Source organism: Saimiri boliviensis, chromosome 5 (genome assembly GCF_048565385.1).
Source record: "Saimiri boliviensis isolate mSaiBol1 chromosome 5, mSaiBol1.pri, whole genome shotgun sequence".
NCBI classification, from domain to species: domain Eukaryota; kingdom Metazoa; phylum Chordata; class Mammalia; order Primates; family Cebidae; genus Saimiri; species Saimiri boliviensis.
The window spans coordinates 79291481-79307869 of NC_133453.1; the positions used below are offsets into that span (position 1 = coordinate 79291481).

The following is a 16389-nucleotide window of genomic DNA, read 5'->3' on the forward strand; positions in this document are numbered from 1 at the left end:
TTTTTTTTTTTTTTTTTTTTGAAACCCTCAATTACCTAATAAAATGTTGGACCTCCATTTCCCTATATTGACTTTCCATGAATTATTATTTTAAAAACAATAATAATATTGATCCAAGAATGTCTAGGGAAAATGTTCTAGAATCTACGCTGTCCAGTGACAGCCGCCAACCACAAGTGACTCCCTGAGCACTTGAAATGTAGCTAGTATGCTAGAGAGATTGATTTTTCATGTGGATTTAAATAGTTGCACGTGGCTTATGACTATCACATGGGACAGTGCAAGTCTAGAGATTGTCATATTACACTTATTTTGACTAACATAAACTCCCAGTTTTCTCAAATGCTACATAAGAACAAATCCGCACCCCTCCCCCAACATTTTTTTAAAGAGACAAGGGTCTCTTTCTGTTCCCCAGGCTGGAGTGCAGTGATATAATCATAGCTAACTGCAGCCTTAAACTCCTGGGCTTCAAGGGATCCTCTCACCTCAGCCTCCCCAGCAGCTGGGACTACAGGTGCACAACACCACACCTGGCTAGAAACATAATTTTTAAATCATGCCTTTCTAGATGAATGTTTATATTTCTTTCTCTTTCCCATAGGCTGGAATGACACTTACTTACGACCCAACTACAGCTGCTCTACAGAACGGGTATGTCATTAAGATAAATGTATAATGGCTTGAGGGAAAATGTGAAGGTGGAAAATATCAGACATTTGTTCCATGAATTATTCTATTTAAAGGATTACTTAATAAAGGCTTTTGTGTTTGTTCTAGATTTTATCCTTCACCATACAGTATTGCTACAAACCGAATGATCACTCAAACTTCTATTACACCCTATATTGCATCTCCTGTATCTGCCTACCAGGTTTGTACCCTTAGGATTCGTCAGCAGTATAACCACTTGCGGACCATGAATCTCTGCTATATTTTTATGTGTCTTAAAATTTTGAGCATTTATAATGAAATTTGAGTCAAATATTATGCAGCTTGGATACCCAATTTAGTATGAGCTGCTTTGTATTTGGCAGAGTGATTTACTTTTATGTATAGGAGAATGTAAGGCAAAGGAAGATGGTTGTCAGTGGTCAGTCCTTGGAATCATAGCATTTTGGCATTGGAGTGAACCCAAACACTTCCTTCACCAAAGGGCCCTGCTTTTGGACACCATGTGTTCCAAAAAGTGAAACTTAAGATAATTGCCATCGGATACAATACAGAGTAGGTGCATACCCTTGCTTTTGTCTATTCATCAGCAGGAACTGATAAAAGAAGTAAACAAAGATGTGTCTCTAGTAGGTAACATTAAGTGTGCAATGCAGCTGACATTTAAGGCAAAATGTAAAAGCAAAAAGGAGGTGACTTCCTCTTTAGGTTTTTGTGTGAGGAAGCTTTACCTTAAATTCCCAACTTACAAACAAGAACTCATGAAGCTTACTTGTTGTTATACAGATTTGATTTTAATGCAAAGATAGCTCCTGTCTGCCATAGACCCAGTGGTGTACATGCATTTCTCCTCCTGTGTCAGAGAACCTCTAACAGGGTTACTGCCTGGGCCCAGATAGGAGTCTCATAATGGAGTTCAATTGCAAGACATGTGGGAGCAGAGTTCCCTTTGTTGACTGTCGGGATCCTGTGTGACTGAATTTTTGTTGTATTCTTGATTTTAAAACAATTGAATTAGATATTGTAGTCCTAATTTCTGGGGTTAGGGGACTACAATATGTAATCTAATAGTTGTGTTATTTTAACTTTATAAGCCTCAGTTTCCTCATCTTTAAAATGGGGATAATAATAGTCTTTATCTCATAGGCTTGAGAGAATTATAAAAGCCAAATGAGACTGACTGTGTAAAGAGCCCAGCCGAGGACTTGGCATATCATTAGTACTCAGTTAATGTTAGCTATGACTATTCTGATCATCTTAATATGCAGGATTAGGTAGTTGATAATGAGTATGTTAGTTATACTTTTAAATAATGAATTGGCCAAAATAAGTAATACCATAAAACTAATTCTGTCTAAAAACATAAAAATGGGTTTGAATAACAGAAATGATTAGATATGCTAAAACTGAAGGTTGACAGTATCATTCACAGTCTCCTAGGCCTCTAGGCTCTTACAGCCTCCCTTCCCTGAGATGTCACTCATTCTCTTTTCTTTATTCTCTCTGGGTTCTTGTGTTACTTACTCTGGTGCTTTATTCTGCTGGGCATAGTATCTACTAATTTAATCTCTCTTTAGTTGTTTTGGATTTAAGATTCCTACCCTTTCCTTGCCTGTATAGTGATATCTGCTCTAGTTCACCTCCCTAATAAATAATTCCTGTGTCTGGTATGAAAAGGTAGTCTTTCTTAACTGTCTGAACTTGGAAACCTCTGTCATTTATATCTTACTAAAAATAGGGGCAAGGGTAAGTTATTCTCAGGCAAATGAAAGATTGTAAATATTAATTTGAATTTATGTTGCTATAGATATTACAGCTATTAACACTGTAATTGCTTCAACACCTCTTTTTCCCTCTTGAATATAAAACCAGTGTGTATTTTGGCCACAGAATCATTTTGTACAATAAAAATTAGGAGATCAGTATCAGTAAAAATTTGATATAGTTAACTGGAAACAACGTATTATTTCAAAGGCCTTATTTCCTCTCCTGGGCATTCTGTATTTCTCCGAGATACTTAATGGAATATCACTGCATTGCCTGACACTCAGTGCCATAGCCTCTAAGACTGATTTTTAACCCCATAACTTCAGGGACCTAGAAGGATTAGTGGATGCGCTTTAAGTGATGTGTGACTCCTGTTTGCAAAATATTGCTTGTATATGTGCAATTAAATGGGGGAAATTTTATTTTTCTCTAATTAGGTTTTCAGAGGGCTCCATGACCCTAAAGAGGTTAAGAACCAATAATGAAGAGTTTACAAAACATTATTATTCCCATTTTATAATTAGAAAATTGAGGAATAGAAATGGACAGCAGCTGATTTGCTGCTTAAGAAAGAAAATTAGATTAGATGTCATAGCTCCCTAACCCCGTAATGCTGTAAGCTATTAGATTATTAAGACCACTGAAGCATATTTGAAAAATGGGGGCATCTGGCCCAAATTAGGGTCTGTAGGGAGTTGTTTGCCTTTCCATCATTTCTCCAGTGAAGGCCCTGCACTCGTGTTGGAGTGGGCCTTTCTCCAGTAAAACATCATAAGCTTATGCAATTGGATTTGAGAAATTGGCAGCTGCAAGAAACTACCAATACCCCAATGGGGAAAGGCTACAGTCCAGATAACTGAAATGTTAACAAGGCAGAAGCACTTAACTTTGGTCTGCCTTAGGTGGCAAAGGAAACCAGAGAAAACAAGTATCGGGGCTCTGCTATCAAGGTAAATCACAATACATTCTTCCCCCATGACTCTTCCCCATATCCTCTCTATTAAACCTCTGAAGTTAACAATAGGGGATAAAATGCAGGAGGGCTTTGTTGTTAAGAATTAGAAATTTAAATTTACTGTAAAATTACATCGACTCTGGAAAGCTCTAGTCATCAAGAAATGGGCTGATACGTTTTTCTTTTGAGTGGCAGACTACACATACTTTCTTTCCTGCCACAAAACCTGACTCTCATATCTTATTTCTCAATTCAGAGGGTCTACTGTGTGAATGCCCATTTGACTGTAGATGTCAAAATCTAGTTACTGAAGTTTAATTTCCTTAATCTGAATTTCAGATTTTTATTTTCTGCACTAACTAGAAATCATTGGCCACCATACAAGATTTCTAAAACTAATGTCCTAGGTATCAAAGAGAAATTGAATTTGGTTATTTGTATTAAATAAGCACATACTTTAAGGATTAGCTTCTTATAAGATGTGCTGGAATTAATCATCATTCATCTGTATTTCTAAAGCATCTAGTTCGTACCTTGATTGTTAATGCTTTTCACTACTCAGTTGTTTCTGTGTTTATCTCCCTTGCATAGATAGTAAATTTCTTGGGGGTGGGGCCCATGTCTTTTTTGCCTTTTTCTCTTTGTTGCCTGATACTTAATAATTACTTCTTGAGTGGGCAAGTAGAAATTGTTGCGAAATAATCATTTCATCCTATTCAGAGTGACCAGTTTGCCAAGAATTCTAACTGCCTTAATCTTTTTAATCATTGATATAGTATTGTTTCCTTGTTTTCTTTCTGTAAATTTTTAACATGATTAAAAAGAATTCTAAAGAAATAGGTAAGCTTTACAATGGAAATCAATATTTCTTTCAAAATCCTCCCTTTTCTAGGTGCAAAGTCCTTCTTGGATGCAACCCCAACCATATATTCTACAGCACCCCGTAAGTTTTTCATCTTAATGACTTTGTGTTTTACAAGTAAGCTGTATGTATGTTCTCTCAGGGTTAAAACCATTTGCCAAGGATAGTGTAGGATCTGGGAAATTTTAAACATAGACTACAAAAATGTACAAATTTATTATAAAACTTCTTCTCATCCTTGTTGTAAAACAACTTGGTAGACGATACTAAATTTTCTATAAGAACTTAAAATACATCATATTTGAGGCAGGCACCATTTTCTTATTCATACCAGTCTATGGACATTATTCAGTTGAGAGGCTAAATTTTTAATAGTACTTGGGATAAAACAGCTCTCAATTTTTACATTCTGTTTAACGCAAATATAAAGTTCAAAACGGAGATGAAGATTTTTATCAGTTACTTAGCCTTCCTATGGAGATTATAAATACTAAAATGGTAGCACATTATTTGGTAAATAGCAAATGTGATTTCTTAGTCATGTGAGCATTTGTATATGTTAAATTTTTTTAAATTGAGTCATACTTTACCTTATTATATATTGTATTTTATGTGTTTTTCAAAGACACATAAGATCTAGTTTGTTGAATTAAAAGAAGGGTTGGAAATTTGAAAAATAAGTATGGAGAACAAAGTTACAAAAAGGCTAAGGATGTCCAACACAATGGCCTGTGTGCTCACATGAGAAGATCACAAATTTGGCTCTAAGCTTTCCAGTAACATACAAAATGGGAATCCTGATAAGCAATACAGTTCACAATTTGTGTAAAATAAAAACAGATTTGGTTGCTTAGAAAAAGAATTCTGGGGCTGGGCACAGTGGCTCAAGCCTGTAATCCCAGCACTTTGGGAGGCCAAGGCAGGTGGATCACGAGGTCAAGAGATCGAGACCATGCTGGTCAACATGGTGAAACCCTGTCTCTACTGAAAATACAAAAAACTAGCTGGGCGTGGTGGCGCGTGCCTGTAATCCCAGCTACTTAGGAGGCTGAGGCAGGAGAATTGCCTGAGCCCAGGAGACGGAGGTTGCAGTGAGCCGAGATCGCACCATTGCACTCCAGCCTGGGTAACAAGAGCGAAACTCCGTCTCAAAAAAAAAAAAGAAAAAGAAAAAGAACGCTGTTCTTGGCCTTATGTTCAGACAGGAATCTGTCTTGGGATACCTTTTGAAGTGGATACTGCAAAGTAAGACCCTGTGTCTGAAATAGCAATCCAGGGATAACAGGTTCCAAATGAGAAATTGCTGAGATGACATTTAAGAAGCAGATAAAACATGTTTAGGTGATAACGTAGAAGAGCTCTCTGATATATGTATGTCTTTTGTGTGATATATACATATACATACATATTTATACGTGTACACATACACACACACACACACATCTTCAGATCCACACTTACCTGTACATGTGTACCTAATATACACACACTGATCCACACATGCCCATAGCAATCTGTCTCCCCGATAGTCCATGCTATCCTATTTTGGAATGCTTGGAAATCAACCTACTTTGAATTTGAGGACATCCTATTACAGATGGTGCCAATGAATGAGAAAAAGGAGCAGGAAACTCCTCCACCATCTTCTGGGCTTCTGAGTCATTTCCGTGTTACCACATGCTTTTTGATGATGCATGTTAAAAAAGAAAAGAAAAAATTTTCTTTCGAAATGTGTGAACAACAAACATTATCTCTGACACACATCTATATCTTTTTTCTTTTTGGCAACATTTGAGAAAAAGACTGCACATATCTAAGCTTAACATCTTTGAGGAGGCATTAGGAATGTACGCAGAAGGTTGCTGTCTGAGGATTCAATTCCTTTCCCCACCCAGCTTTAAATTGCCTAATTTAAATCAGAATTAAAGTGCCTGTATACCTAAATCTGTCCTAGATTGTCTAATTACCAATAAATAACATTGTATTTAAAGGATGCCAGGTACAGTGATACCAAAACATACATTAGTATTTGTAAAGCATGTCAGAATACTTGCATTCTCAGATACTGAGGTGATTGCAAAAGTCCAAAAATAAATAATTCATTAAATTTTGGTTTACACAATCAATGTAATCATTTTAAAAAATGATAATAATGATAGTTTTGCAGTAAGCTAGGTCAGTGCTTGGAATAGATGCTAAGTTAAGAGTAAAAACCCAGGATATGGAATTGTTGTTATGCTCTGATTGAACCTGTACAGAAACACACAGAGGCTAGGATCTGGCAGTAGGACCCTGACATAGCTAACAGTGGTTTTATTAGACTGGCTGAGTTAGAAGTGATTGTTGTTTTCCCTCCTATTTTCTTAAATGTATTTAATCTTCTTTTTAATGACCAACATTTTTTCAAAAGAAATGAAAGAATCTGGACTCAGATTATTAATCATATCTGAATTGCCTTCCCTCCCAGGCACCAAAATGTAACAAAGTTCTGAGAAACACTGAGCGAATGAAGAAATGTGCTCTCGATCCTAACAACCTGATCTTGAGCCAGACAACTATCTGGATAGAACATTGTTAAAATACTGGATTGATCATATTAAATATAATATATTGTTTTGTGACTGGAGAAAACATCAACTGCCTTTTTTTTTTTTTTTTTTTTTCCAGTTTTTTTTTTTTTTAAGAAAGCATTTTGTAAGCCTAGGCAGGCAATGATGATCAGTTTGTTTTTCCTGTGATCACTCCTCCTGCAGGACTAGCTTGGTTCTAGTTATACAAAGTGAAGGGAAAGGGAGGGAGAAGAGGGACAGCGGCTTTAATACAGGGATTGTTGCGAAGTGAATGCCAAGATATTATTTCCCCTAATGCTCTTACAAAACTCTCAGGAAGAGCAATTTAGAAGATTTTTAGGAAACTGTTTATGATGACATTTGCAAGATTGAGGGAGGTTGTTTTTGCTTCACATTCTTCAACAAACTAAGGCATTTCCTTTGCAAAAGTAATGGCAGGATCTTAACTCTTGCCTCAGTTTGTCTAATTTTGCTCTTGTCTCCAACTCCCCAGGGTGCCGTGCTAACTCCCTCAATGGAGCACACCATGTCACTACAGCCCGCATCGATGATCAGCCCTCTGGCCCAGCAGATGAGTCATCTGTCGCTAGGCAGCACTGGAACAGTAGGTGGCAAATTAATATATGTCTCTGTAAACAGAGGAGGGTAAATTAATGCAGCCCGGATCTTCCCTATCAAATGACAGGCTCTGTGTTAACAGATTATGTTTAATCCCGTCTTTCCACCCACAACATAACCTTTCATAAAGCAAATACTCAGCAATTTCTTGATTAATTGATGAACTGAAAGTCTATTCTCTGGGTATCTTTTCTTAACAAGAATGTAGCACCTACACATGACCACATCTAGCCTTTTATGACTAGTGTCATTTATATCTAGTACCACTGTCCCTGTGGCAGTGTCATGAAGCAAAAGATGAAGGTAGTACAAGGTGGTAAAAGCAAGAAATTATTCCTTGCTTATTTCTCCTTTTATGGAGTTTGGGAGCATTGAATCATGATCTTAGTATTGAAATATTTCAACAAAGTCCAGAAGACCCCTCTGGGTAATGAGGCTGAGCTGGCACCCAATCAGCTTCCAGGTTTGGTACTTAGCATTTTCGCTGGTAAGATAGCTAAAGGATTTTAATTTAGCATGTATTCTCTGGTGGCTTAAAAGAACAAAAGGTGGTCCATTTTCCCCTCATACACTCAAAACCAGCAGCAGTTTCTCATGAAGGCTAAGCCAGGGCCCTACATACCCAGTGAGATTGACTAGAAATTTCTCCTGCCTTTGGGAAAGGATGACTGTCAGTGTCAGAAAAGCAGGGCTCTGCTGCCTCATGTGCAGTGACCTGTTGGAGGTCTAATAGGTCATTTACCCCTGCGGGCTCCACCTTTAGAAACAATACCAGGTACTAGTTGAGGGAGCTGCTAGAAAATAACGAGATCCTTTGAGGAGAGATCTTCTAAAATCACACATTAGTGACACTGAATTCTTGAGGGTGACAAACTTTTTTATCTTCACCCATGATAAACTTTTTTATCTTCACTTTGTTAGCAAATCCAAAGAAGTGTGGGATTTTTAGTTCAACAGATTAAAAAAGGAGAAAATTGTTTGCCTTCCATATGACATATTTATATGCAGTATATAAGGTTCGAGGTAGCCCATTTAAATTTCTTCCTTGCTATTTACAAATACTTTATATACATCTCACAATCCCCCCAACTTCTCCACATTTTGCATGGTTTACCCTTACCCATTCTGACCTCCTCCTTTTTTCCAGTACATGCCTGCAACGTCAGCTATGCAAGGAGCCTACTTGCCACAGTATGCACATATGCAGACGACAGCGGTTCCTGTTGAGGTTGGTAGAGACCATCCAGTGACCATTCTGGCTATAAGTACTTTCAGAAATGGGTAAATTAAATAGAACTCAGAAAAGTCTACCAGACATCAAATATTTGCATCAACAATTGAGTGTAGCCAGATGTGTTGGCTTATATCTGTAATCCAACACTTTGGAAGGCTGAGGAGGGAGATTGCTTGTGGTCAGGAGTTAGAGACCAGCCAGAGCAACATAGTGAGATCCCATCTCTACAAAAAAATAAATTTTTTAAGAAATTGGCCAGACATGGTGGCTTGGATTTGTAGTCCCAGCTACTGAGGAGTATAAGGCAGGAGGAACCCTTGAGCCCTGGAGTTTGAAACTGCATTGAGCTATGATCATGACAGATTAGGGTGACAACATCCAGGCCACACCTCTAAGACTCCCAGAAATATTTTCTACACTTGTAGTGCCTTTCATACCCCTCGGAGTCTCTACTCTGTCTCATAAAATGGTACCACAGGCACAATAAGATAAATCTGGAGTTTGCAGTCCCAGTACTAAAGATCGTATCAATGATAATAATGATGAAAAGAAATCAGTTGTAGTTAAGATACTTAGTTTAAAAGAGAAAGCTGTTTCAAGACTGCTACAGGGATGAGGAAGAAACCATACCTGTTTTTTACAAGACTGTTAGTATGGCCAGATAACTGTTCTTGTTATGGAAGATACTGATATGGAAGAAAGAAGTCTGGCATTTGAATTATGGTTAGAGAGAAAGCTTAACATTTTCCTGCAAAGTATCCTTAAAATTTCAAGGAATTATGTCAATCCAGTTCATCTTACGCACTGGGCAGCTCCCAAAGGTTATCCCAGAAAAGGATCATAGGACTCTGGCCTGGTGGTAGTGGTGATAATAGTAGTAGCAGGTGGTGGTGGTGTAAATACTACTGTGGTAGTATTTTACTTCTGTTTGTGCAATTACTGACAACCACAGTTATCAGAACTCACAATTCCTTATCTGCAATCTGAAACTCAAAGAAATAAAAATTATCTTTGTAGCTACTTTAGCATAAAACCTAACCTATGGCAAAACCCAACTTGAACTTAGGTGATACAAAATCTTGATCCCACTTACCTGTGCTGCTTCGTACCTTCCAATGTAGAACTATTCATATGTTTGATGATGAGGTACAGCCCTAGACCCTGCTGGAGGCTTCATACTATATACAGCATATGCATACCATATTTCAGATTATAAAATTTGAAAATACTGAATTACAAGTCACATCTGTCCTTAGGGCAGGCGTCCCCAAACTACGGTCCGCGGGCCGCATGCGGCCCCCTGAGGCCATTTATCCAGCCACCCGCCGCCCTTCAGGAAGGGGCACCTCTTTCATTGGTGGTCAGTGAGAAGAGCACAGTATGTGGCGGCCCTCCAACGGTCTGAGGGACAGTGAACTGGCCCCCTGTGTAAAAAGTTTGGGGATGCCTGCCCTAAGGGATAAGAGGGTAAGAGATTTGTTTGATAATGCTATAGCTTGGTAAGAATAGGAAAGTCGTAAACACTTGGATGGGAGGTGCTTTGGGTCTATTAGACATGCCAGCTGCTTAGGGAAACAATTAACTTTGAAAGCTCTACATGATGTGAAGAAATTTACTTTAAAGAGTAACTGTTTTTAAGGCACTGCTGGACTCAGGCCTCAGTAGCAGAGCTGAGGTTTTTTTCACTAACATGTCTCATCCATTCTGCTTTGTTTGTTGTAGGAGGCAAGTGGTCAACAGCAGGTGGCTGTCGAGACGTCTAATGACCATTCTCCATATACCTTTCAACCCAATAAGTAACTGTGAGGTATGAAGGAAAGGGCTTCACAACTAGGGGAGCTCAGATCAAGCACAAGCTATAGGGCTTTTTTTTTTTTTAATCAAACTTGTGATTGGGATAACTCAGATTTTATCATGGTACTTTAATCACGGCCAAGGCATCCAGTCTTGTTGAAAAATTAAAATCAATGATTTTATGAATTTAAAATTAATCATTTTGTCCAAAGACAACACTTTATATTAAAGCCAAATGTATGATTTCTCTCCCCACTAAAAAGAAAAAAATAAAAATCTGTTACATCAGAGAACACCAATTACCAAAATTGTCCTATAATACAAGTATCCTGTATTATATTGCCTTAATAATCCTAAACCGGAGGACCTGTAGCATAAGATGTTGCTTAATCTAGCATTACAAGTTTAGTAACATCTTGATTATGAATTTAGATAAATGTCTATATCCTTAGATTGAAAGATAGTTCCAGCTCTCACTTGAACCTCGAATTTCAAAACTTTTCACTTTATCACGCAGTCTGTCATAAAATAGCTGTGAAGAACTTAGAATACCCTGGTTCCTGGATTGCCCTGATGATGATAGGTATTTTTGACTTCATAAAGTCACTTTTTAGAGACCCACATGAATTTGGCTCTAAATTAGAGAAGAAAATATTTTGCAAGTCCTGGATGTGAGAGGCATTGAAAGTAACCATCAATTGTAAAGTTTGCATTTATCAGTCTACCACAAGTGATGAGCATAGCCTTTTTCAAACACATATCTCTGTAAAACAAGAAACAGATTACAGATTTCTGTAGTATATCATACCAAATCTATAAAAGCATTTGTCTTTTATTTTTCTCTTCCAGATGTACAGAAAGGTGTTCTTACATGAAGAAGGGTGTGAAGGCTGAACAATCATGGATTTTTCTGATCAATTGTGCTTTAGGAAATTATTGACAGTTTTGCACAGGTTCTTGAAAACGTTATTTATAATGAAATCAACTAAAACTATTTTTGCTATAAGTTCTATAAGGTGCATAAAACCCTTAAATTCATCTAGTAGCTGTTCCCCCGAACAGGTTTATTTTAGTAAAAAAACAAAAACAAAAAACAAAAACAAAAGATTTTTATCAAATGTTATGATGCAAAAAAAAAAAAAAAAAAAGAAAAAAGAAAAAAAAAGAAAAGAAAACTTCAATTTTCTGGGTATGCACAAAGACCATGAAGACTTATCCAAGTGCATGACCGGATTTTTGTGGTTTTGTTCATTTTGTGTTTAATTTGTGTTTTTTTTTTTTTCCAGCTGTATGAAATGGGCTTTCTGAAGTTTAAATAGTCCGACTTCACCCATGGTGTTCTGTGCTTGCAGTGCGAGTGTTGCTGTAATTCAGTGTTGCTGTCAGTGTCTCTTTTCTTAGCTTTCTGTCTTTCTTTCAACGTAGTGTGAAGTGTCTTATCCTTTTCTATGAATTCCAATTTGCCTTAACTCTTTTGATGCTGTAGCTGTTTCAGTAAAAGTTAGTTCAAACTAATGATGTAGAATGCTTTGACCAAATGAGCTGGTCTATTATGCCTTGTAAAACAGCAGCATAGGGCTTTTAAAAGGTAGTCAATAAAAGTTGCTGAAATTTTGGCTTTTTTAAATATGTAGTAGGTGTTTTTAATGATTTTTCACATAATGTGTAAGGTAGTGATATGCAAGAAGGGAAAAATGTTTTGTGTGAAACACATTTTCTGACTGGGGAACTTTTATTAGGGTAAATTGTTTGTAAGGCTGTACGCCAACAGTTTCCTCTGATAGTTTGACTGATTTAGGATATCTGCTGTATGATGCAATGTAAAGTCTTTTTTGCCTTTTTTCAGGAAAAAAAAAAAAAAACTAACTTGATGTTCTAGATTTAGTGTAGGTAGCGTTGGGGGTTGGGGATGGGGCGGGGGAGGGGAGTCACTGAATGTTTTGTCCTTCCTTTATACTAATGATAGTGCTTTAGAATGAGAATTATGCCTGAAATCTGGCAAACCGAAAAATGTTGCTATTGCAACAAAGTGGCAAAAGCTAAAAGTAAGGATTTATCTTCAAACATAAGCTGAGATATGAATAGAAGCAAAATGATTGGCTACTAGCTCTCTCTCTCTCTCTATTAGGTAAATTTGAAAAATAAAAATGACTTGGCACTTTTAAAGGTAACTTCACCAAAGACCGAAGAGCCAGTAACCAGTAGCTCCAACTTGTCTCAGCATTACATCTTCTGTGCTCTTTATTTTTGCCGGACCAGTTTGCGGTTAGGAGAATGTGCCTTTTTTGTACCTTTGCATTTAGGTTTTATAATTTTAATTGATGTATGGACACACACAAACAAACAAGCATGAAGGAAGATTTGGATCCAAGCAGTGCCACACTTTACATCATCACTACAAGTGTTCAAGTGTAAAGAAAACCAATTTTGAAACTATGAAATTCCTGATTCATAAATACACAGTTATTTCTACTTTAGTACATATAAGATAATTCACTGTTATTAAAGCTCTTTTATTAAGGCAATTGCATATGTTTTAAAAGCAATGGTAAATTAAGTTGTCTTCCAAAACTGTGTACTTGTCTGGTCAGCTGTGTATGATCAGTTATCTACCTCAGAGTCTATTTTCTTTTGTGCTGGGACAGGTTGCTGGCCCTCCCTGTTTCCACAGACCAAATCCTCCTAGCTCAGGAGCTAGGGCTAAGCAGTTATTTCTTTTGAGTATTTTTTAGTTCTTAAATTTTATGCTTGTATTTGATGATAGATGTCAGTGACATTTCATAGTTTCAAAAGTCCTTGCTGCTCTGAGAAGTTTAGATTCTAGTGAAAATTACATAGTCATAAGAGAAATGTGTTTTTGTTTTTGTTTTTGTTTCATTTTTTTTAAAGTTGTGGTATTATTGGTTCTATGCTCCCTGGAATATTACTGCTTTGTGAAAGTCCAGACTGAACGCAGCACCCTCTGTGTACCTAGTACAGTTATAAAGCTGGGTCTCTCACTACTTGATATTTTTGCATTAGTTAAGACAGAAATTTGATAGCTCGGTTAGAGGGGAGGGGAAATCTGCTGCTAGGAATGTCTGAACTAAGTGCCATACTCGTCTGGGTAAGATTTGGGAAACATAACCTCTGTACATAAAAAAAAAAAAAAAAAGTCAGTTAAACATCACATAGTAGACAGCCATTAAATTATAAAAAAAATTAATTTATGAAGAAAGACCTTTTGTACAGATTGAAAAAAAAGATTTTCATAGAGATATCTATATGATCAAGAGAGTTAATTTTTTATTTTTGTTTTACTAGTGCCACAGACTTGCCAGTGGTAACTTATTTGTCCGGTTCAAGATAACTCTGTAGTTTTCTTTCCTAGGACTTGTTGTTAAACGCCAAAAGACATTTTTGAACTGTACATTTGATCAGATTGTTAGCTTTTCTGTTTTATTTCTTTTGAGAACCTTTGAATAAAAAACATCTGAAATTTTATTTTTCCTGTCAATTTTTTTTAAGTAGATTAAGTATATATCAGAATTTCATTTCATTTCTGATCTCTTTCTTCAGCTTAGTAGATTGGTTTGAAAGTGAGTTTGTCAGATACATTATACCCTCAAAATACACTTCCTTGAAAGGAATTGGAAAAACCTTTCCACCCCGCCTCTTGCTGGTTATTTAAATCTGTGTAATGACCAGAGACGTCAACCACTGGCTCAGCACATGTCATCTCAGCAAATGTGCAGCCCAAAATACACCAGTAGTGATCTATTCTTAAAGACCAAAGAACCAGACCCTTTTTCTTCCTCCTTTCTTGCTGCTACCCCTCAACTATTTCATTGCTTGTCAATGCCCAGCAAGGACAGAGTAACAGCAGCCCTCCCACCTGTGGTAGGGAAGCACATGGGCAAGGACCTTAGGATGATCTTATCCATGCCTTTATGACCATGGTCCTCTATCAGAACCACCTGTTTAGCTGTTCCCAGTTGGAGGCTCTCATGCAGCATTCACGGAGGAGTCAGAACTCCCCTTTCCCTCACCTGACTGCTTTACGGGACTTCATATGCAAAATTGCACTTAATACGTGAAATAGGCCCCTTTGCCCCAAGTGGAGTAAACGTTTTAATATGGTGATCCCGTATTTATTTCCTGGCTTCCAGTGACTCTGTCATGGTGATAAAAAGAATGGGCAGGGAAAAGATGCAGTCCATCCCATTTCTGGGTGCCTCCCCTGCAATGTGGATGGTGTGCGGGGTGAATCAGATAAGGGAGGGGTCAGAGCACTTAACTTGCCAGAGCCAAGAAAGCGCTGGCTGTTTCTCGATGGCTGTTTTCAGAGAAGGAAACATTCCTCTGATGCTAACTGGTCCTTCAGAAAGCAGGATGTCAGGGAGGAAAGAAACATGGCCTCTTGAGACAAACCCAGGCTGCTAAGAATGTAAGCTGTGGTCTCATTTTGCGTTCCAGCCACACACCTAAGTGCTCTTTCCTATGACCAAAGGTAGGAGAGATGCAGTTCAGGCTGCTGGGCACCTTCAGTTTGGTTAACCTTATTTTTGTTCTAGCTTCTCGCCCCGGCTGAAGTCCGGGGCCCTCCATCTGGCTGTATTATATACTGAAACCGGTAAACACACTTAGGAGCACCAGTCCACGGAAAAGGGAGATCAAGCCAGTGATGGTGGTTCACAGTTGCCGCTCCCATATAACTAAAGGGGTTGTGGCACCACTGGGGTAAACCCCACCTTGATGAAAGCTTGAGACTGAAGTGGAATTCTGGGGTTGGAAGAGAGGAAAGAGGGTGTGGTAGTCGCTCTGTGGTCTTCGTATTTCCCCCCACTGTAGTGGCTGGGATGTGGAAAGCCAGGGGGTCGGGGTAGAGCTCCGTTTTTCACCCCACTGCCACACCCTTCATGGCCAGTGGCTCTAGGTTTATCCATTAGAGCTGAAATCCCACAAATACTGATTTAAAATTCGCTAGGAAAAAGGCAGTGCCTCCCAGCCTGAGCAGGGGCTCAGTGAATGTTAAGATAGGACTGATTCTATCCTCATTCCATGAGGGTAGCCAAAAAGGAAACGATCCAGCGCCATTGGGACAAGGGTCACCAACCTCTCACCACCGCCCTGCCCCTTCCACAAAAAGCCTGAGATGTCAAGTATGTGGGTGAGGGAGGAGAGCCCAGAGCTCAGGGTTTAAGGAAGGCCAGGCCGTCTCTCCTCTTCAAATAGCAACGCGATGAACTCAGCCCCCTCAGTCCCGGCCGAGAGCCAGACGGCGGTCACGTGGCCGCGGGGTAGCCAGGGCGCGGGGTCCTCCGCACAGCTGAGGGGTGCGCGCCGGGCGAAGGAATTCCAGCCCCGCGAAATGGCTCCAGAGTGTCTCCCGTGACTGGCTCAGGGGTTGCGGAGGGCAAGAGAATGTGTGCGTCTGAACCGCTAGAGGGAGGGCGTTTTGTTCTCGGCCATCAGGCCCCGAGCTCTGCAGGCTGGAAACCCAGCCCTTCGGCCGCAGGAGGAAGGGCCGCAGCCCTTCGGCCGCGGGCAGCAGGAGGCCCCCTAGGCGGAGGTTTAGCCTCTCGGGGCACACAGGCTGGGTCACAGTGTTCTTGAATTTGGGGTTCCTCGTCAGACTGGAGCAGGCCGTCGCCAGTGCTGGCAGCGCCCTCCTTGTGAGCATCGTTGCTCAGACTCGGGAATGACTGCAATGTGACGTTGAAGGTTCAGGGAGGCTGGAGGCTAGGGAGAAAACCACGCGCCTTGTCAGACCACGTGACTCGGCGCGAGAAAGCGATGGCGGGGCTCTGGGCTGCTCAGAATTTAAAACCAGTGGCTTTGAATTAAATACAAACTCTAATACGGTTTTTTGTTTTTTTTTTTAATGCAACACTGAGAGACAGATTTGATGTAGGTTATTCCATTGCTCACACAAGAC

General features: G+C 39.1%; 1 protein-coding gene across 7 annotated transcripts in view; it reads left to right on the top strand.

Moving 5' to 3' along the window:
• The window catches only part of RBMS1 (RNA binding motif single stranded interacting protein 1), a 218341-nt gene extending 204458 nt beyond the window's left edge, over positions 1–13883 (top strand). For 6 of the 7 annotated variants that reach the window (XM_039469809.2, XM_074399597.1, XM_039469806.2 and 3 more), the window contains exons 8-15: positions 605–654; positions 781–874; positions 3342–3389; positions 4287–4337; positions 7320–7430; positions 8592–8672; positions 10401–10485; positions 11322–12819. In XM_039469809.2, coding sequence (XP_039325743.1) covers positions 605–654; positions 781–874; positions 3342–3389; positions 4287–4337; positions 7320–7430; positions 8592–8672; positions 10401–10478 — 513 coding nt within the window. In that variant the 3' untranslated portion in view covers positions 10479–10485; positions 11322–12819. Of the gene's footprint in view, positions 1–604; positions 655–780; positions 875–3341; positions 3390–4286; positions 4338–7319; positions 7431–8591; positions 8673–10400; positions 10486–11321 lie in introns of all 7 variants that reach the window. The other variant, XM_039469811.2, reaches the window with a different exon arrangement.
• Positions 13884–16389: the final 2506 nt, after the last annotated feature.